The sequence below is a fragment of the Mauremys mutica genome, chromosome 7 (genome assembly GCF_020497125.1).
Source record: "Mauremys mutica isolate MM-2020 ecotype Southern chromosome 7, ASM2049712v1, whole genome shotgun sequence".
NCBI lineage: Eukaryota > Metazoa > Chordata > Testudines > Geoemydidae > Mauremys > Mauremys mutica.
In genome coordinates this window covers 4403328-4424934 of record NC_059078.1, presented here as the reverse complement: position 1 = coordinate 4424934, position 21607 = coordinate 4403328, and the positions used below count along the sequence as shown (strand labels likewise).

Below are 21607 nucleotides of genomic sequence, written 5' to 3'. Positions count from 1 at the left end.
GGACCTCCGTATGCATGGCCACTGGATCACCTGGGAGTCCAGATTCCATGTCAGTGTTCTCGGCCTCAGGGCTGGGAGATGGGCTCAAAAGTCCTTCCGCCTGTCAATACAGTATCACGTAATTCAGGTGTTCACAGCCAATACCACAACCATGTACTACATCAGTACAGGAGGGAGCACTTTCCATAATCTAATCACCCAAGGAATGTGCACATGACCTGATGATGTACCATCAAATTCAGCCCTTGATAGCATAACAGCTCTGGACCTACTAGGGACATATTAATTAAGAGCTAAATTCCACTGTGTATTGGCATCCTAAGGATATGTGTGTAGTGGGAGAAGGGGGCATAGGAAGCTACATAAGAATGGCCATACTGGGTGAGACCAAAGGTCCATCCAGCCCAGTATCCTGTCTACCGACAGTGACCAATGACAGGTGTCCCAGAGGGTGTGAACCTAACAGGTAATGATCAAGTGATCTCTCTCCTGCCATCCATCTCCACCCTCTGACAAACAGAGGCTAGGGACACCATTCCTTACCCATCCTGGCTAATAGCCATTAATGGACTTAACCTCCATGAATTTATCCAGTTCTCTTCTAAACCCTGTTATAGTCCTAGACTTCACAACCTCCTCAGGCAAAGAGTTCCACAGGTGTGAAGAACAACTTCCTTTTATTTGTTTTAAACCTGCTGGCCATTAATTTCATTTGGTGGCCCCTAGTTCTTGTATTATGGGAACAAGTAAATAACTTTTCCTTATTCACTTTCTCCACACCACTCATGATTTTATATACCTCTATCATATCCCCCCTTAGTCTTCTCTTTTCCAAGCTGAAAAGTCCTAGCCTCTTTAATCTCTCCTCATATGGGACCCGTTCCAAACCCCTACTCATATTAGTTGCTCTTCTCTGAACCTTTTCTAATGCCAGTATATCTTTTTTGATATGAGGAGACCACATCTGTATGCAGCATTCAAGATGTGGGCGTACCATGGATTTATATAAGGGCAGTAAGATATTCTCTGTTTTATTCTCTATCCCTTTGTGAATGATTCCTAACATCCTGTTTGCTTTTTTGACTGCCTCTGCACACTGCGTGGACGTCTTCAGAGAACTATCCACGATGACTCCAAGATCGCTTTCCTGACTCGTAGCTAAATTAGCCCCCATCATATTGTATGTATAGTTGGGGTCATTTTTTCCAATGTGCATTAATTTACATTTAGCCACATTAACTTTCATTTGCCATTTTGTTGCCCAATCACTTAGTTTTGTGAGATCTTTTTGAAGTTCTTCACAGTCTGCTTTGGTCTTAACTATCTTGAGTAGTTTAGTATCATCTGCAAACTTTGCCACCTCACTGTTTACCCCTTTCTCCAGATCATTTATGAATAAGTTGAATAGGATGGTCCTAGGACTGACCCTTGGATTCGGCCCTCTCCTATTTGCAGAAGCAGTGGGATAAGCTGGCTTCTTAATGCTCAAGAAAGTGATGGAAAAGAAGCTTCTCAACTGTGCCAACCTGCACTGTGTGATCCCCAGTGGGGCATGGCCTTGGAGTTAATTCACCACAAGGAATCCTTCCCTAGCTGGTAGAATTCTTTCTGCAGAGGATAAGCTGGGTGGTAGCTGTGTTCGACTTTACTGTGCCAGCCAGGGCAGGCTTTGTTCTAAGGCACTAAATGATGAAAGATAAAAATCTCAAACGTTAATCCAAGTTCAGGAAGAAAAATACCCAGAGGTTGATCCTGTGTGTTACTGAACGTCCCATCAGATGGTAGGTGATGATCAGACAGAAGAAGCCACGAACTATTGTTTCATGACATTCTATTCTGTAATTGCAGGGCATTGCCTACTTCTATGGGACATTCGGGACAGCCCTTTCCCTGGCAGCCTCTTTACAAGTGAGGCTTTCTTAGAAAGATCGTTGGGCCTAGTCCGCAGACTGGCAGAGAGAGTGATAGCCAGGACATCTCAGCTGTCCCCAACCTAGCGATTAAGTTTGTCATCTCAGGCATAGCTTTTCTCACTCAGCAAGGGGGGTTAAGAATCCCATGGCCTCTCAGAGACAGAGTCTGCACAGAGCCACTCAGAACTCTGCTGATGTGTTACAGAATTTGCCAGGCCATATGCTGAACTGATATTTCAGGCAGCAGGGAATGCAAAATTTATAACCAGTGTTATTTCCTGTAATGATAAAAACAATGGACCTGAATAAACTACCTTTCAACCTGAAGGATTACAAGGCACTCAGTACTATCTTAAATGGCTACACAATATTAAGTGTATATACAGACTAGAGATCACATCACCTGCAGCTGGAATGAATTAGCACGAAATAACTCTGCTCAGCTGTTTAGGAGTGGAAGCGAAGAACACCACAGGGAGAGTTAGGCAAATGGAGTTGAATTACCAACATTGGAATTTGGTCAATACACTATCCAGGAAAGATTGGTTTGTGAAGTGTCACTTCTTAAAGCATTACAGAGTCAGAAAGACAAGACAAGCATGGACTGTCAACAGGCAGGAAACAGAAATCATGAGTGACCTTCCAGCTGGTGTTGACACCCCAGCACAGCAAGCACTGCATGGCACTCGATGTGGTTAAGTAATAGGGTTAAGACACTACCCCACTGATCACAATTATTTTTACATTGCGAACTATCTCGGGGGTGGGAGGAGGAGGAGGAGGAGGGAAGGGAAACCTTAATCCCATGTCATAGGAATGGCACTACTATTTGTGACTGCTAAATAAGACTGCCAGGAGGTGCTGGAATTTTTAAAGGCAAATCTCATTAGCTCTTATTACACAAGAAGTTGGGATTTCCTGATACAGACAATTAATTCAGGCTTAACATTACTAGTGGGAAGTGTTGGTAAAGCACTGTTTATGGGGCCAAAGTATTACTGTGTGTTTCCCATTTTCCTAAGTTTCTGCAGATTTTTCATACAGAACGTGAATGCAAAAGCCATAACATTCTCTCACAGCACTTTCCAGCATCATCCTGTTTTTTTTCCACATAATGTGGTAGCACCATACGCCTGAACTAGAAAGAGTACAAGGGATTCCACAACACAGTGGGGTCATGAATTTGATTAGGAGATGGGTAACTAGAAGAAAAGGGTCCACTCTCTCTCTGCACCACACGAACAGCCCAGTTTACCCTGTATCCTGGTCATCTTTGTTTGCATGATGTGTGTGCAGATTTGGCTGTGAATCGGGTTTCCACAGCAGTGCTGTCACATATTCAAACTATAACTTGTCCAGATGGATCTCTGTTTAGCATTTGTTGTCTGTCATGTGCCTTATTCCATCTGTTCAATTTGGGATGGACTTCCTAGCCATTTCCTAGCCAAAGAGACTATATAGCACGATAGTAACTGAGATTAGCATTATGGGGCAAATGCCACATCTGTTTCTAAAATTCCAGGCTCCGAACAGCACTGCTGAGATAGCAGAGGATGTGAAATGTAGGATCAGGCTCCTATTTACTGCAAGACCCCTTTACACCACTCTGACATGAAACGGGGACTTTGTGCCACCATTTCTCCTCCGACCTGTGATTTACAGTCACAAGCTGCATATAGCTCACCCATAGATGTGCAGCATTGTCGCAGCTTAGGGCAGGTGTTCTGGGAAGTGTGACCAAGTGTCAGGAGACCTGGGCTTTATTCCCAACTCTGCCACTACTTCACAATCCCTCCATTTTTCAGTCTCCCCCCTCTAGAACACTGAAATACAAATATTTGAGGTGTAAAATGCAGCAGTGCAAAATTCCTCAGAACTCCAGGGTCCTAAAAAGCTGTTAACTAACTGTGCTTTGAAAATGTCAGGCAGTAATTGTAGTTTATGCCTGTGAGTTCTCTGTATGAGAGATGTTTACATAGGAACCAGCTTGGTGCTTGCATCTGAAGCTGCCAACGTAATTTTTAACCTCTGTGATTCCAGAACAGGTGCAGTATTTATACAGCAGGTACTAATGTAAAGATACAATCAGCAGAAAAGACGAAATACTGAAATGTTTGCAAAATGTGCACAACACCCAGATCCACTAATGGGAACCGTTGGCTACCACTTTGCGTGTGCATGTGTGATATTAAAAACATACCACCTACTTCCTTTATTTTTACAAGATATTTTTAAAGCCAAAACAACCATTAGCCATAAGGAAAGAGAGTAGTGCTGAGGCCAGAGCTTGAAGTCCTTACATCAGATCCTGCCAATACATACATTAATTCACTCACATGTACAGTCTCATTGACTTCGATAGGACTAGTCACATGAGTGAAGTTACTCAGGGGTGCAGGGATTTGCTGGATCAGGGCCCTTATTCTTACTCACTGAAGTAAATGGAAATTCCATCTGAGTAGAGATTACAGGATCAGCACCTTGAGCAGAGGAACACTCCTCCTCCAATGAAATATATACCTGAACTTTGGTAGTTTGTGCAAATCTGGTAGAAATAACAAAGAAGTCTGTAAAATACATCAAAAACCATACTTTATTTTATGTATAGCAATACAATTTACATATTAAATAACACTATCATAGAATGATTTAATATAGTTTTAAACATAACAAAAAGATTTTTCAAGTTACAAAAAAAACAAAACCCAAAACAAACAAAAAAACCCCTAAAACAAAACAAAAAGCAAACAAAAAATAACTTCCCAAAACCAAACACCAATTTCAACCCCCCTCCCTCCCCCCAATGGATCAATGAGACGAACTTCTCCAATGGCTGGCTAAATCTAATTCCTATTGCACACACTGACAATGGAATTGAAAGAAAATCCAACTTTCACAATCACTGCCCCCAAAGAAATAACATGTGTTGAATTCTTTTTGGAATGTGATGATCGTGTTTCACTACTTCAATACACAGAAAGTATGTATTCACATGTCCACCACAAAAAACTATGAAGGAGTTGAAACTAGAAAAAAATTAGCTTTATATGAAAATATAAAATTCTATGATTATATACCATAGATACAAAGTTCCCAGAAGATGCTTACCCAAGCAACAAAATATTTACAGTTTTAATGATTTCTGCTATTTAAAAACGAAGGAAAAGGAAATATGAGTAGACGTGAATGCTTAGTTCTTTAGAAACAATGGCTGCTTGCTAGTTTCAAACGTTCTAACAAAACAAACAAACAAAAAAGTCACTACCCCAAATGTTGGAGAGTTGTGACATTTTATAAAATTGACTCTCTCCTCTTTTGGAGACATGTTTATTCTTAAAACTCAAGACATTTTTCTTGAAATTAATTATCTTCTGTAGAAAATGCTTCCCTTTGCAAATATTTAACAAAAATACTAAAAACAGTTTAACAGCAAAGATAAAGTAGAGGCCAAATCTCTTCAGTACAGTTCCTTCTCTTCCTCTCTCCATTTTGCGTGCCTTCTCCTTAGATGAGCAAAGCCAATGTAGTTTACATTGTTAGAATGGCAACAAAGAGAGAAAGTGGGAGAAATAAAAGCAATGCAGTGGACTAACAATTACGCCTTTTTGCCTTCATATAAAAATTCACTGGCACCATTTGAACATAAACTTCAGAACACAGGAGTTGATGGCGGAAGAGAATGAATTTGAGAGCATGATTGCTAAATATTTCAGACTCCTACATTTTATTATTTTTTCTTTAAATTACGATTTTTTTTTTGCTGAGAATTAGTAATAGGTATCTTTGGTAGAAACTGTTATCTATATTTTAACTTTTAAATAAAATGCATCGTGTAAAAAAACAGAAAAGGATGAACAACAAGGCAGTTGTGCTGTGTCATTAAAAAGGTTGTTTTTCTAGGGTTCCAATAGATCACTCTGGGCAGAAGCGATTCAAGCAATCAGATACTTGAAAAAGGATTGAAACCTTGCTGATCCAGTCAATAAACCCAGTAACACAGAATGGATCCACAGGAGAGGAATAAAAGATCAGAATCAAACACAAAGAATAAACTTTAGCCTTCATATTTAGAAAAAGACATTCTGAAATGCCAAGGACAAATGCTGCTTTAGAATGAAAGTTCTTTAGCCCTGGGTCCTGCAAACACTTGTTCAATGTGTTTAACTGTACACATGTGAGTAGTGCCACTGACTTTAACAGAACTCCTCACACGTGTAAAGTTTAACGTGTAGGTAAGTGTCTGAAGGATTGGGGTTAGGCGGAGAATGCCACTGATTTTTGGATGTTGTTAACAGACAGAAGCTTTTGCAGAAATTCTTGGTCATTACTAAGGACTCAATTCATAAAAGCCCTGTACTTCACTCGCCTGGTCTCTTGGCTGAATACACTTATAAAACATGGGGAAATAACATTTCTAGAACGCATGTGCGTGCGCACACCCGAAAACACACACTTGTTTGCAATCCATTACTCCCCTTTCCCCCGGAGCGCAAGTGGTGAGGACCATTGTTGACAGCAAAGCAATGCTTAAGTTCTTCCTAATTTGCAGACTTGCACATCCTTCGAGAATTTCCAAGGTGTGAAAGACATCACAACTCTATTGTACTAACGATTGAAATGTCATCACAATGTGTGTTGGGGCAGAGTGGAGACAGCAAGGATGTGCCAGTGTGTGGCCCTGCACGTGGGGGACTTGACTGTGGTGAGACAGACAAATGCCAGCGTCTCAGCAGACCTCTATGCGTAAGGATCTGTTAACATATGTTCAGTCACACGCAGCCCCAGGGAAACAGGTGCACAGTTGAACATAATAGCAATACACTTCTTGATTCCCAGGAGAAAAAAAGCCAGGGAAAAGTCAAGACATCAGTCTGAGTTATTTCCCCAGGGGTTAAGCCCTGTGTCATGGATTTCAAAAACATTCATCAACATTCAACCCTGTTCCCATATCTCATTTGACTTTAAAGAAAATGGCACAAATGTAAGGAATTAGCCCAAGAAAAGCCAGGCAGTGTCTCATTAAAATAGTCCACTTCCACTGTGCTACTTCCTTCCCCAAAACCACACTGAAATGAAGAGTAACTGATTGCTAAATGGACTGAACAAATTCAACTCTCTAACTACCTCTGTTAATTTGCAAGCCATTCTGTTCTTGCCAGGACCTGAATTATATCCCCCCAGGAACTCAGATCTTTCAGATGTGAGCTGATCAGTCCTCCTGTGCCAAGAGCTGGAATTTCCCGGTGCAGCGGCCACTGCCAGCAATGGGTGCACTGACGCGTCTGGCACCAGCGCAGACTGGCAAATTAACTTCGCTTGGGAGGCTCTCAGCCCCAGCCTAAGCAGTGCAGGCAGCAATACTTGAAATGTGCTTGAAGGATTCCTGTTATTGAAGTGATTGGAAAGCCAATCTGAACTCTTAGTGTATTAGACTGGCTGACCCCTGAGTGCTGAGCTGCCTAATGCTAGCTATCGATGGGCACTCCACAGCACTAGCACTGAACGGTTATTCTGAGTCATCTTGACATTTGTTTTTTGAATCAGTTCCTTGGTGCTGGACACGAATGTATGACTGCATCACTGTGTAGTATCAGACGCTATTTTGGACCACTAGTATCAAGAGGTTAAATAAATTCAGATAAATTCAAAGTAACGACATAGTTGTTACTGGTGAAATCTTTCAAATGCTTAGAAATCTGGATGAACCAGGTCTGTCAGCACGAAGAAATCTTTCCATCATTAAAAATAAAGGGCCAGCTGCTCCACCTGTGTAACGTAGCATAGCTCCATTCAGATCAGTGAAGCTACGCTGATTTACACCAACCGAAGATTGGGCCCCAAGTGTCTACTCTTAACGTTATTGAAAAGTTCACTTTAAATGTCCTTTTGTATGAAAATGCACAGAATCACTAGCTTATCTCTAACTCTCTAGAAACCCAAATTAATAATTCAACCAAAGAAGTGGGTTTGCCTGGCAGATGCTTACATCCTAGCGAGGGTGTATTGCAAACAGGAAAAAAAAACCCATGGTTTTATATTTAAGTGAAAAATATGTTGTAATATTTTGACAGCAAGTCCTGAAACATTACAGTGCCCTTTTTGTTTGGCTGAAATTTAAAACTAATGAAAATAAATCTCTATATAAGGGATAATGCCTTTACATCTACACCAAACATCCGAACTGTCAAATTAACATATCCAATTTTAGAGCAAACCATACCTAGTTAGCAAAGCTGTTACGGACGTGCTTAGCTTTAAGCAGTTGCTTAAGGGTTTTGCTAGATAGGGATAGACTTAAGTACTTTGCCGAACTGGGATCAAAATGCACAGGATTAGGGAACCAGTGAGGGATTACATCTAAGTGCTCAAGATAACAACACTGTTTAAATAATGTAATTTGGGGAAATTGTTTGATTTATGTGGGAGGGAGAATGGAATCAAGAGGTTTGTACTAAATAATTAGTTTGGCAAAAAATAAAAGAGGAAGAATGTACTTTTATAGGTAGTTATTTTTATTAGTTTGCTTCACCAGTAAATATGGATCAGTACTTTATGTTTTAGCACTAAAATATGAAAATTACACACCTGTAAAAATGGCATCTAACAGTTATGAAATTAAGAAACGCTTGTCTTCGCCATGTGACATACCATTAGGTGTGAGGTCCTGTTCAAGAAATTAATGTGTTTAAAAGATTGAATAGCCTAGTAATGAAAAATATTGCTACCTTCATGTGTCTGAAAACAGACCTATTTTTGATCGTAGCACAGTTTTCATTGAATTGGCTTTGATGAAAATAAAAAACAACACACTTTCCCATATGGCGGTTTTAAAATCTAAAACTGACATTTTTATTCTGAATAATTGGGGAAGCTTTGAGGCTGTAATGGCAAAATCGTGACCAAGTCCCAGGTCTGAGTTGTTCTATACTTTTTTTAATGTAATTTTATATGTTCCATGTGAAGCAATTCTTAGGCCTCAAAGTATACAAAAAGCAGAATCTGAAACAATACAAAAGCAATTGTTTCAGCTCCATGAGGCTATTCTACCTTCACTGTAGCTAGTAATCACCTGCCACATTTTATCAAGAAAGGATGAATATTGCTTATCCACTGAACTGGAATACAGAAGATCTACAACAATTAAAATTAAAGCAATAAATATTAGGAGTATGACGGGGCGCAGTATTTCTTGTAGAAAGAATCCATCTGGTCTAGCATTCAAGATTTAAGATTCAAGGGTCACCGTAGTTAACAAAACTTCACTGCATTTAAACTAAAAAGTAGCATGTTTGCTGTCATGGAATGTCACATCAGGGCTTGCTTTTGTATTAGAGTATTATAGGCAGTAACACTGATCATATAGTGCAAACTAGATAAAATTGCGGTGCACTGTGTGAAAGAAACAGAGGTGCGAATGCTCAGTAGGATACCATTAAGACATAAAATGGCAAAAAATAAATATCAAAACTTTTATCAGTGTAAAAAAGTAATTGGGTTATTGTATAACCTAGAGTCTGGCAAAAAAGGCCTCAAAAAAGTTCACTCAGTCTTCAGAAGTTCTACAAATTAAGTGCCTTTTCAAGATTCCAATTAGACAAGAGACTCCATGCTTTCTGCAGGATCCGGTTCATCATTGGCCATCACAGCACCGTTTTTGTCCAGTGTCATGGGACCATTTCCATTTTCCTTAGTGCTCACCAAGCTTAGCATTGCTTTATAAAGAAACTGGTACTGTTCCTAGAATGAAAAGGACAAATGGTTTCAATCCCCATGCTGTTTAGGAGAATGCATTTCTGCTTGGTGTTTCCAGTGTAGCTGGTTATGAAGAGTTAGCAGAATGAACCCATTATTTTCACATAAAATGCATGGGGCCAGTAAAATCATCAATATGACTGTAATCCTTAAATGTGGTCCAGAAATTCAATAACAGATCATGCCCAACTAATGCACTTCACAGGCATGCTGCCATGTTGTCAAATTCTTACAGAATATTTATTTACTTTAATCTTGCTGTCTTCTCTACCCAGTCAATGCTACCATATCAGGCCAGTATTTAAACTATAGAATTTAAATCCTCCCATATTCAGAGGACATAACGAACAATTGTTGTTACCCTGTGGAAAGCATGAAGATGTTACAGAATATGAAGCATTATTTTTGTCAGTTTAATGCATACAAAATTTTGATGCTAAAGACAGCAAAGAAGACTATCTGGTGAGCACCCAAACCTAGCACACGTAATAGTGCCTTATATTCAGGGTGACTCTACCGGAACTGATCCAGTGCTATCTGGAGTCTTTCCATTGATTTCAAAGGCATCGGCTCAGGCCAGAAATGCACTTGTGAAGTACATTATTTAACATGCATGAACCTGTACGGTTCATCAGGGCAAACGTAAGAAGCCTTCTGCTAACATTCTAGTAATTGGGGCTTCCTTCCAGTTAGCCATTTTCTTTTTTCCTCCTTCATTTCATTGTTATGTGCATCTTTAACAATACTGTAGAGTTTATGAGCAATGACTATGAATATAAACAGACACTAACTACAGATGTCTGGCTAGATTCTCAGATGGCACCTTGGGGGCAGGAGTGGGTGAAGAAGACAGTTATGGCTCCCTGATTCTGGGTCTTAGTCTGGGGGTTACTCTGAACTATATCAATGGACTATGGTTAGGGGCCATCAATGACAGCTGTAGTGCAGTGCGTTATGGCCCAGTCCCACCTCTATCCCCTATGCTGGGACTGTGTCTATACCCACAGGGGAATTTGACATGTTTTCAGTGTAGAGGGAGTGGAGTGATTCCCAGAATCAGGCCCATCATTTCACTAGGGCTCCCTCTCTTTGGTTCTGCTGAAGCAGTAGTAGCACTGGTTGGGATTATTTTCTGAATGTGCTTAATGTAGTGAGAGCCTGTGTGGGAGCCTCGTAGCTATATGAAAACACAAACGGGCCCATTAAGCAACTTCCATTGCTTGGCAGTAGAGGCACCAAGGCTTGGTAATGGACACCATGTTGCGTGCGCGTTTTAATTTAAGTTTTACTTGTCAGCACAAGCCTTATAAAGGACCAATTTTATCCTCCACTGAAAGACTTACAATGTCTGTAAATACTCCAGGCCGCATAAGATTGATCATCTTTGCCACCTGGAAAACATCGACAGCATTTTCATTCTCCAGCTGTTGGGAAAGGGTGGTCAGGGCACACAGCGTTCCGGCTGACACAGCTCCATACCTGCAAACCACAACACTGCCATGGTCAGACATACAGAGGTGAACCTGGGCACCCTGGCAAACTGCCACAGAGCTTTGATTCAGGCTTATCCAAGTGTTACATACATTGTTTTCTTTATTTTTTGTAAATATTCAATGTTCTACTCTATATGGGCGAACAAGTCATTTTTAACCATTTTAATAGAAAAGCAGCATCAACCATACACTGGCTATCTTGAGCTAACTGCGGATTCCAATATAAAGAACCTTATCAACCAAATAATGTGAACCGTTTAAGAATACCCTGCCTGGACTGTGCAAAAGCAGAGTTAAATTTCACACACTGTTTGCGTAGAAGCGTTTCCATTATGTTGGAGGGTATTTTGCAATATGTTTATGGGAACTCAAGCAAATTACAAGCCATTACACCAAGCAAGCTTAGTTCTTCTGTTCCCTCTGACAATTATGTAAGAGGGTCTAAGGCTGTCTGCACGACGCACCTTTTAGCCACACAGCTGTGCCGCTTCAGCCGTGCTGCTAAAAGACACGCAATGTAGCCACTGTTTGTCGGCAGGAGAGAGCCTTCCTGCCGACAAAAAACTTCCACCCCCAACGAGCAGTGGTAGCTTTGCCAGCAGTAGAGCTCTCCTGCCAACAAAGTGCTGTTCACACTGGCGCTTTTCGTTGGCAAAACTTCTGGTGTTGGGGTGATGGTGGTGGTTTTTTCACACCCCCGAAGGACAAAAGTTTTGCCAACAAAAGTCCAGTGTAGACAAAGCCTAAACTGGATACTAAGTGCCCATGAGTCAATGACAAATATCTCGTTAACACCCTTCAACTGAGCTAGGTCTCGTTTGCAGGCAAACGTCTGGGTGTGGCTGAGATATAAAGGTGTTCAAGAAATGCTATTGATACTGAGTCACTGGAGGCACCCTATCAGAATTTTAGCAATGGTTTGTGACCTGAGGGCAATGCAGAACCTGTTTGTGCCAGGGATTGCTGGTATGGAGCTAGCTCCAGCCGTGCCCATGCCCATAGCAACAAACCCATGGCAAAGAAATGCAAAGACTGTTAAAAGAATGTTAAGAACTCAAGCCAACCTTGACTCTGCTTCCCCTGCTATGTTTGTGTTGCGATACAGTCTTTAAAAACAGGATGACATGCTATTATTTCCACCGGATCTCTGCCTCATTTTAATAGGACTAAACACAACACTGCCTCGGCGATTTCTGCAGATAGCTGCAAACCGAATTTAGTAAAAAGTGAGGCCCCTCTGCCTGTTAACTAACTGTGCTTTGAAAATGTCAGGCAGTAATTGTAGTTTATGCCTGTGAGTTCTCTGTATGAGAGATGTAGGATAACACAGGTGCCTAACGGGAGACACCTACATGCCTGTTTAAGGCACTAATGGACTGATGTTCAGAGAGGCTGATTACCTACAGCTCTCAATGTCCTGAATGGGAGCTGTTGTGTGCTGAACATCTTGGAAAATCAGACCACAAAATATCCTTAATTTGGTGCCTAAATATAGGCAGCCATGTTTGAAGATTTGGGTGTAAATTGTTAGTGTTTAATATGTGGTTTGTAGGTAGAGTTCCAGAACTTTTTAGAAATGTTTCTTCATCAAGTTGTCTACCAAGTACTTCCTAAATCCCACTTGCATTTAGTATTTGCAAATCCATACAATTAGAATTAATCCACAGTTGTAATTATTAGTGGATTATTGGATGCGGCTGTTGCACATACTAAAGGGAGATTTTCATTTTCAGCTACATTTGCTCAGCCTCCAAATCAAAGGTGCAATACACATTATATGCTAGGCATAAAAATAAAAATCACTGACTACGACAAATAAACCAAAAAAGCAATTTACAGAAAAAGTAACTCAGCGCTTTTAGAATCACAGTTTTGAGGATTCGTTTGGGGTTTTTTTCTGGGAGGGAGGGAAGGAGGGAGAGGGTTGTCCAGTATGAAATGCCCAAATCAATAATGGTTCTAATTTTGTAAAGCATAATCTTGAATAACGCACGAACAGCAAAACGGCACTCCAGACTAGCCAAAGCATTAATATTATAACTAGCCTCAAATTAATAAAAGCTGCCAAAATGCAACAGAGCTTACACTATGCATTAGTGAGGAAGAAAGGGAAAAACCCACTCGCCCAGGCCCAAGTCACTCTTTGTAGGAGTTTGTCATGAGAAACTGTTGTAGTAGCAATACGTTAACAGAAAGGTTGCTTTGCGGCAGCAGAATACTAACAAGCAATTTTACATCTCAGTCATTAGCCTGGCTGACCACTGAAATGCCAGTGTCTGGTAAGGCTTTTGCAGAATAAGTAAGGCCTCAAAGATTTCCCCATTAGCTCCAATGTATCATGCTGCAGCATTGACTAAAGATCATTGGTGGTCTAATGGCTCTCACAACAGTTCTTCAAAGAGTTCAACCTGCATGGGCTTCCTTGGCACTTAAGTGGTGCATAATTCTTGTGCTGGTCCTCTGCAGGGTGGTGAGTTTCTCCCTCTGAGAAGAGCTGTTGTGGGACTGTCAGGCACTAGGCTCTGCTTTACAAGCAGTACATTTGCTGGAAACTGCCATGAATGTATGCAAAGCATCAGTAAAAATGAATGTGTGATGTAAGAATTAGCATCATCTATAATCAGCTGTTGAAATGTTATTGGGCACACAAACATGTGGTTGCTTTGCAGAACTATTTCTTAGAAAGAAGCGACACCTCTTGCAGGGGTGGGTGTTTCCTTCTCATCCAGCTGAGGTCAAGATGGCTCCACAGAATGGCTGTAGGAACTGGGCAAAATAAACCCACCATAAACAAACCTCAGCTTCTGTGGCACAAATTATCCTTGCTGCGCATCTTGAGAACCAGCAGAGCTGAACTTGTTCAATCCTATTTACATACGGTTGAAGTAAAGCCCTGTGTCATAGGTGGCACATTAGACCTCCATTATTACACCGGAGTCCTGGGGTGGTTTTGAAACTGGTTTAATAAAAAAACAACTCTGGAGCCAGGTCTAAACTATGGCTCTCACCGGTTTTAAAGCCATTAGAATTTGGGGGCAGGGGGAGGGTCTGGCTTGAAAGCCCCAAACATAATAAACTGCATTAAATTCAATTTATTTGCCTTTGAAGCATGATGACTGGCTGCAATTCAGGGAGGCTAGGTACTTTGATTGTGGTGCTTAGGCCATGAGAACCCATCCTCTCCAGAGAAGTGAGGACATTTTCCTCCATCTACACCCTTATTCAATGTACAATTTCTTTTACAACCCGTATGTAAATGAGAGAAGGCAGATGACATACTCATCATGAACAATGGTGGGGCCATCCCTTGTTAAGGCCTCTTCCTTGATTACATTGATAAGTTCAAAGGTACTGCTTATGGGGGCATCTGGGTTTGGCCATTTGGGACACTGGAAGTGGCGCACTTCCAGAACGTAGTCATCCTGAAACGAAAAAACATCGTGTCGTCAGCCATTTTAACTCCACATTCATACACTTAGGGATGCTGAGGCTTCTTTATAGCAGGACACTCCTCCCATTCTGCCCGTCAATGAAAGAAACGAGAGGGGCCAGAAATGGAAATACTATTCTCATCTCCCGGCAGGTCAGGAGCAACTACGTTATACATGGATGGGTGCATCATCCACACGTATGTGCAAGTATACTGTCTATGCACCCCAGACCGCTGTGTATTCAGCTGTGCAGCAAGCTGAGCAATCCTGGGACAGACAGACTGGCACGCAAGTGGGGGCAGAAGAGGTGATGCACAGCACTTTTCTCCCAGTTCTCTCTCCGAGTAGCTCACTATGGACCCTAAGCTTCCCGCCCTCCCCGAGGACTGCATCAAACACAAGCAGAAAGCATAGCCAGGAAGAGACCCCAGAATTGTTCCAAGTTTACCTGACCCTTTCTCTCTTTGAAGGGGTCTGTGGTGGGGTGAGGAAGTTGAGTCCTCCTCTCTGTAGAGAGGGTCTCAACTATTTTTCCTTTGCAGATCCCTAAAAATTTTTGAATGGAGGTGCGGACCCCTTGGAAATGTACATAGTCTGTGGACACTCTGGGGTCTGTGGACCACAGGTTCAAAGCCACTGTTCTATGGTAACGACAACCTTTCGCAAATCCTTTAGACATAGTCTGCAGACCGCCAGGGGTGTGTGCGGACCACCGATTGAGAACTACTGAGTTAGATCCCAGAGCTCTTGGTCCTGCAGCTCTTCGAGAGGACCAGAGTGTGTTGGCATGTAGCATTTCCGGGTAGTCTTCAGTAAATCTCTTTCTGCCCGTGGTACAGCAAGTGCCTGTGTGATCGTTGCCCCTGCCTGCATGATAGCACAATGCTCCCCTCTCCCTAACTGCTACGGGAGGAACCTCCTGCCTGCTGGACAGCGCTCCTCTCCCTATCCTCTGTTCATCTCAGAGCCATCACTCAACAGCCTGCAGGCTGCGTAGCCTCTGTGAGACTCCACTCGTTGCCAGTTAGCTGCACAAATCCCTCCCCTGCACTGTGATGCAGAGGCAGGCAATGTGCATGCACAGTACCCCCTCTAGTCACCCCCTGTGGAGAGGGGAAGACATTTTCCAACCATGCAATGGCTGGGTAGTTGCCCACACAGGATTCAGTGAGGTCTGAGTGAATGCAGAACACAGCCAAGCTGTGCAGCTCTGGCATCTCTGAGGCTCCAGGGAGCAGGTTTGGGTCTATACCAAATAATTTGGAATATAATGAAATATTTAATTGTTTAAATAGTTTCCATATCAATTCAATCCACATAGGTCTTCCTTAGCCCACTGGCCTCTTCAGCATCTCTAATATTCCAAGGGCAGCTGGTCAGACAAGAGAAGAGCGACCCAAGGTATCCAGACTAAAAAGGCTACCAAGGGCTTGTAACAATATCTTCTTCCCTGCAGCTAAATACATCTGCCATTGTGATAGCAGCCAAAGAGTAGGTATCGTTGCTCAATATAAATGTGCTTTAGCAAATGCAGAGCCACCATCATCGCTTCAAAACAATTCATTTATAAAATCTGAATTTATAAAAGGGGAAATAGGAAACTGAATCTCAGTGTCTGGGGAGTGAGTGCATCGGATACACAGGCAATATATTTACAAGTAAATCCTTTTGAAAATCATTTGCAACCTCTGTCTTATTGCACAGTTTAACTGAAGGCACTAATGCGTTGGATGAAAGGGAGACCCCAACTGCACCTATTGTGGGGGTTCACTTTACCTGGGTAGCTTCAAGGATAAAGTCATGGATGATAATTTGCTCTTCATTAGAGAGGCACAGTCTGTCTTTGCTGATAAGGGTCACGGTAAAGGCCTCACAGTTCATGGATTCCTCGCGACTTGGCCAGTACACAAACTCATCTTCTGCCTGGGGGAATAAAATAAACAGATCACTGCAGTCTTCCAAATAGCTTATTTTATGTATGACTGAAAAATCCAATGGATCCAAAACCGGATTTGATAGATAGATATAACCAGAAACTGATCTTTAAAACTGTTTGTGTCTAAAAGAGATTTATTAGAGTAGTCAGCAAGCCGCAAGTAATCCTTCCTGTGCCTCCCAAATAGTGCAAGTCTGCTTTTTAATTGGTTTCATAGGGAAATGGTTATTTTAGTTAACTTACACTTAACCTTTATGTAGACACAATCTTTCCCAGACTACACCACCTGCTGTCTACCCAGTACATTACTCCCTTTCTTTTGCAGTCAGGTCAGGTACCTGTTTAGAAACACTGAGTGAACTTTAGAAATTGTTATTGTCTTTAATTCTTATCTATCTTGGTCTCATCCAAACCCAGTACTGTCAGGGGACAGATTCTGACTGACTTTACTGTGCTTTGGATCAGAACACTGGAGGTTGTCATATCTAGTTGTTGAAATTTTATGAACTGAGAAAAAGAAACCCAAACATTCCTAACCCTGAGGAAAACAGCAGGTCAGCTTAATTCTCTGTAAACTTTAGTCTACGGCAAAAATCGTCTACTGAAGGAGCAAGAGTAAATTCTAAATAAAAAGAGCGCAGTGATGGGGAAAAAAGGATTAAGAGTTTCAGTACTTTTAATGGATAACCAGCTGTAGATTATACTATCAAGAAAATATTCTTTGAAAAATAATTGTGCATTCTAAGTCACAGACCCAAAGAATGGAAGGCACAGTAGACCCAAGGCTGTGCCTGTTCTTGGATTCAAGGTCGTATGGTACGCGCCGGCATAAGCACAGAAGTTAATTTGACATACGACATGGCATTGCTGGCCTGTGTCTCTGAGGACAAGATCAGGCAAATTGTTTTTCCTTCTGAAAAAACATGAACCATTATCCTCTGCATCCATGAATCCATTTTCTCCCTCTCTGGCCCAGGGCAAGACTTTCAATGATACTTAGGCTCTCCAGTGCTTACGTCTGTTTTGAAAACGGGACTTAGGCTCCCATCACTCAGGTGCTTCTGAAAAGGTTGCCCTCAGTCTATAGACTCATATTCAAGTAGTCCCTAATATTGTTGATTGTTCCATAGTAATTTCACCCTTCTTCCTCAGACTAAACTCACTCAGACACAGTAGTCAGTCTGCATTGTCATCTCTCTCTCAGCACTGTATGTTCAGCTTCACCCACACTGACATTAACCATATCACAAAGTTTGTGCCAAATTCCGGCGCCTGTTTCCAGGGCAACCCCCACCACCCTCCACACAACGAAGGCAGAATCTGGCACTATGTGCCTTCCAAGATGAGTTGCAAGGTATTTTCATATCTAGCCAAGTGTCACCTCTCCCAGTTATATCATAATCAGAACCGTTCAGCAGCATTGCTTCGTGTGCTTTTCAAGGCAGGAGCACCCTCTTCATTTTCACCTGACACGCTCTCTTTTCATCAATTCTTTTTGATTTGATAGTGCTTATCTGAAAGCTCTTTCCCTGGGAATTCCCGCCGATCCCTTTAATCTCACTGCACTAAGGAAGAATATAAACGTGGCAGCCCTCACAACCACTCTTTTCTAGTAACGAAGACCATTGTTTCCCTACCATTCTCAGCCACACTTTAGTCAGGCACATATGAAAAAAATCAACTGTTCAGACCTTAATCCTTTTCAGTGCTCATTCTTCTTAGGCATATGCCAGTTAACCTGAAAGCTATCAACACTTCACCTGTCTCACCTCCACCACTTGAATTCTCCCTCTCTTTTATTTCCATTTATATCCACATATACAACCACAACTGCTTTCCCCTTCAATCAGAAATCATGTATTTATCCTCTCTTTGATCTCCTTAACCTTAGGTCCCCACCAAGCAAACTAATAACGACACTATTGTCTCTGTTACCACTTGCTGTCCTTAACCTTAGCCCCTGGCAAACGAATAACTTCATTGTCCCCATCCTTTCCATCACACGGGCCACAAACACATAGCACACAGTCTTAAACTATCATTTGTGCTCTGCTCTAAGGAAACTGTATGGTTTCCTTCAGTTCATTAGTAATTCAGTCTTGGCAGGATACACTAGTTGAGGTTACCTTTCACCTATAGGAGGATATAATCGATTGGAAAGAGAGCAGCGACATGGTTGACTGTAACAAGCTTGCTGTATGAACTCAGATTTAAGTAGATGGCTCAAAATTAGCTACATTTTCAATGGAAACATAACCAGCGTGCATGAGTGACCCAATTCCGGCACCCTGCTGTGCTCGGTAATTGAAGTATAGTATATACATAGTTAAGTGTTTAACTTACCAAGCTCTGGTTGTCTGGCAGCATGACAATGATCTGTGCATTGTGATCCCAGATCATTCGCCAAAAGTCTTTAGTTGTATGTGGAAGAGGATGCTGGGTTATGATGAACTCATTGCTCCTGTAGTAACCCTTATAAAGCAAAGACAAAACCACACAGTCCCTTATTGCACCGAGTACTTTTAAACATGACATTGTATTTATAGGAACAGATAATGTTGTTTTGACTACAGCTGAAAACATCCAGTACAAGTCTAATTTTTTCTTGTGCTATTGTTAATATTTCTACACAAACCATTTTCACTCTGAGTACATTTCCACTTCTCAGAGTCCCTGCTGTTTTCGTTTACTCTTAATGCCAATATTTATTTGAGTGCATATAATAGAAAAATTCATTCCATAAAAATACTTTGCATAATTTAAATAGTTTAGACAATGATCTTTTATTAAAGATAGTTAAAAGTTTTACATTATGAAATGTGTTAAAACTTCATCTTTTATACTCAATCATTATATGCAAAATTAAGACAATTGTAGGAATCTGGTATTTAACACCTTTCAGTTGATTTTGCTCTATAATTAAGTGTGGATTTTCTCACCATGATATAAGAGGCATTAATGTAATCAGTTCCCTTCATTCCAGGCAGTGGCGCGAGACCCACCCTAGCACGTTCAGCTATAAGATGAAAAACATGATCACAGTCTGGTCATGGCATGGTGCAGAAAGCATGAATTTCTGAGATGACTTTAACAAATCAGATCTAACACAACTCCCAGCAGCAGGCCGGCACTGTAACCGTGATAAAGCACTGCCAGCCAAAGCAGAATAGAAAATGAAATGTTGTACAATATTCCTACAAGGACAAAGTAATTTCAGGAATCAGATTTTACTATAGCAAAGATTTTCACAACAGGCTGAATTATCAAATAACAGTCTATGCAGTGATGGCAGGGGATTTCAGATCATTCTTGACTATAGCGTTCTATTCGTCTCCAACTGCACACAAAACCATCTGATTTATTTTGATTCTTCAGTCTTTTTCCAGCATTGCTTTATGACCATTTTGCTGACCTCGGGGCAAGCAGCCAGCTGTCTCCACAGCTGAGGCAATCCCCGTTGATTAGTCACCCAAGAACATATATAACTCCCTCAACACATCTCATCTCCTCCAAAGGGAAGAGACGTAGTTTATATTTCCAGTCCCCCAATTTTTTTTGAGTGTGCATAATGTGCTACTAACTGAGCCATTCAAATGTGGTAATTTACTCATAGCAGCAACACTACTAAACAATCAACTTCAATCGCATTGCGAGATATTATCCAAGTACAGATGCTAACATGACTGCATTACTGTGATTCCGTAGCTAAAAAGTCCTCACCCCTCCATGCCCCGCCATATAATTATTCAAAAACGTAAACTCTTCAGATTAACATTTTGCTTGGACAATGCATTAAGCTGACACCATCACCAGGTCCTTTTGCTCAGTTTCACCATAGTAATTTCTAAAGACAAGACATCTTTGGCTGAACAAAACACAACCATTCTCCTTCCTGGCAGCTATGCCTCTTCATGCATAAGCAACAGAATTCAACACAAAAAGTTATGCTAAGCAGTAATCAAACCAAAGAGGTGAGCTTACATGGCACAACTGATGAGTTTCTGTTCTTCTCTTTGTTGCAGTCTTTCTGAGCACTGAAGCATTCCACATATTTTGCATTACACTGTGTAACCAGCTGAAAGAAAATAAGTAGGAACTGGTTTGACGAAGTTCTCATAGCCCTCAAAATGAAGAGGAAAGTTTTTCCTTGGCAGCTCCTAGAAAAAATACCTCACTGGAAGAACAAGCTGTATGGTCAGATTTGCTTAAAGTACTCAAAATGCCAATAAGAATCATCCTCTTCATAAAATATATGAATGCTTATTGGATACTAAGGTCTCCACAGGTCTCAGCTTTGGCACACATCAAAATGAAATTCCATTCCAAGTTGATTTTCACAGAACACTCTAGATTTAGTTACTTTTGACAATTTATTCTGAAGCCCTGCAGGGATGTTTAGCCCAGGAGCAGGTCTCAGGGAAAAAAAAAGCCCAACAAAAGCAAGCCTCTCTCTCTCCCTTTTTAAATTGAAACAAGCTCATGCCTAAGGAAGTTTATTTACTGCTGTGGCCTATTGTGAGCCCAAAATGCTTCCAGCTGAGACCAGGCATTTGGGGCACGTTCTCCAGTCTGCCAGGTTCACTTTGTGCCGCTTTTGTGGCACAGAATTAAGTTGAGGTGGCAGGAGATTTCTCCTGGAGTATCCTTCTGTGTGGGGAAAATCACTGCTGGTCCAAAGCTGGTGCAAAGCTGGCTCTGCTGCTTTCTGGACCAGAACTCCACTGCTCAGTATAAGGGGAGGTAGGGAACGTGAAGCGGGTGGTCAGGGGGAGAACAGAGGGAGTGGCAGGTCAAGGCTCCTTTATGCCTAATTCTCCATAGGGAGAAGTCAAAGCAGCTTTAATTTATGCAGGGACCAGGTGGTGAAGAATCAGGGAACGGTGACTGATATTTTGTCAATGCCAACTCTCCGCTGGGCTGGAGCTCTGCTGTGGAATCAAGCTTCTCATATCTGCTTCTGCAGGATGGAATACCCTAGAGGCATCTGAAGTTTGATGTACCTTATGTAAAAGGAAAGACAAAAGGGGAAGAAAATTGTGCAGATACACTGCACTCCTTCTGTGTCATTATCCTCCTCCTCTG

The 21607-nt window shown here is 41.5% G+C and overlaps 1 protein-coding gene and 1 long non-coding RNA gene across 4 annotated transcripts in view; one reads left to right on the top strand and one right to left on the bottom strand.

The window, feature by feature from the left end:
* The window catches only part of LOC123373933, a 56661-nt gene that overhangs the window by 20504 nt on the left and 14550 nt on the right, over window positions 1-21607 (top strand). The window lies entirely within an intron of this gene.
* Window positions 8854-21607, bottom strand: part of PTPRG (protein tyrosine phosphatase receptor type G) — a 569213-nt gene continuing 556459 nt past the window's right edge. For all 3 annotated transcript variants that reach the window (XM_045023221.1, XM_045023224.1, XM_045023223.1), the window contains 7 exons: window positions 20507-20600; window positions 19465-19541; window positions 18869-18997; window positions 16366-16512; window positions 14438-14580; window positions 11009-11144; window positions 8854-9650 (listed from right to left, as the gene is read on the bottom strand). In XM_045023221.1, coding sequence (XP_044879156.1) covers window positions 9504-9650; window positions 11009-11144; window positions 14438-14580; window positions 16366-16512; window positions 18869-18997; window positions 19465-19541; window positions 20507-20600 — 873 coding nt within the window. In that variant the 3' untranslated portion in view covers window positions 8854-9503. The remainder of the gene's footprint in view (window positions 9651-11008; window positions 11145-14437; window positions 14581-16365; window positions 16513-18868; window positions 18998-19464; window positions 19542-20506; window positions 20601-21607) is intronic.